The sequence below is a fragment of the Apaloderma vittatum genome, unplaced genomic scaffold (assembly GCF_000703405.1).
Source record: "Apaloderma vittatum isolate BGI_N311 unplaced genomic scaffold, ASM70340v1 scaffold30410, whole genome shotgun sequence".
Classification (NCBI taxonomy): domain Eukaryota; kingdom Metazoa; phylum Chordata; class Aves; order Trogoniformes; family Trogonidae; genus Apaloderma; species Apaloderma vittatum.
Genome location: NW_009696718.1, coordinates 4,492 through 4,716, shown reverse-complemented (window position 1 = coordinate 4,716; position 225 = coordinate 4,492). Strand labels below are relative to the sequence as shown.

At 59.6% G+C, this 225-nt stretch overlaps 1 protein-coding gene across 1 annotated transcript in view; it reads left to right on the top strand.

Annotated features, from left to right (window-relative positions):
* SMYD5 (SMYD family member 5) overlaps positions 1 to 143 on the top strand; it is a gene marked incomplete at its 5' end in the record, with an annotated part of 5,757 nt that extends 5,614 nt beyond the window's left edge. The window contains 1 exon segment of the mRNA XM_009876101.1: positions 5 to 143. Coding sequence (XP_009874403.1) covers positions 5 to 143 — 139 coding nt within the window.
* Between the last annotated feature and the right edge of the window lie 82 nt (positions 144 to 225).

The following is a 225-nucleotide window of genomic DNA, read 5'->3' as shown; positions in this document are numbered from 1 at the left end:
CCAGGGATAACTACGTGTTCACCTGCTCGTGTCCCAAGTGCCTAGCGCAAGCTGACGACGCCGACGTGACGTCGGACGAAGATGAGGAGGGCGAAGGCGAAACAGACGATGCCGAGCTGGAGGATGAGATGACCGACGTTTGATTCTGGCCCCGGGCGAGAGAGGAGAGGGAAGGGACGGGGCTTGGGGAGGATCCTCCGAGAGGCAGCAGCTTTAATACTAGAA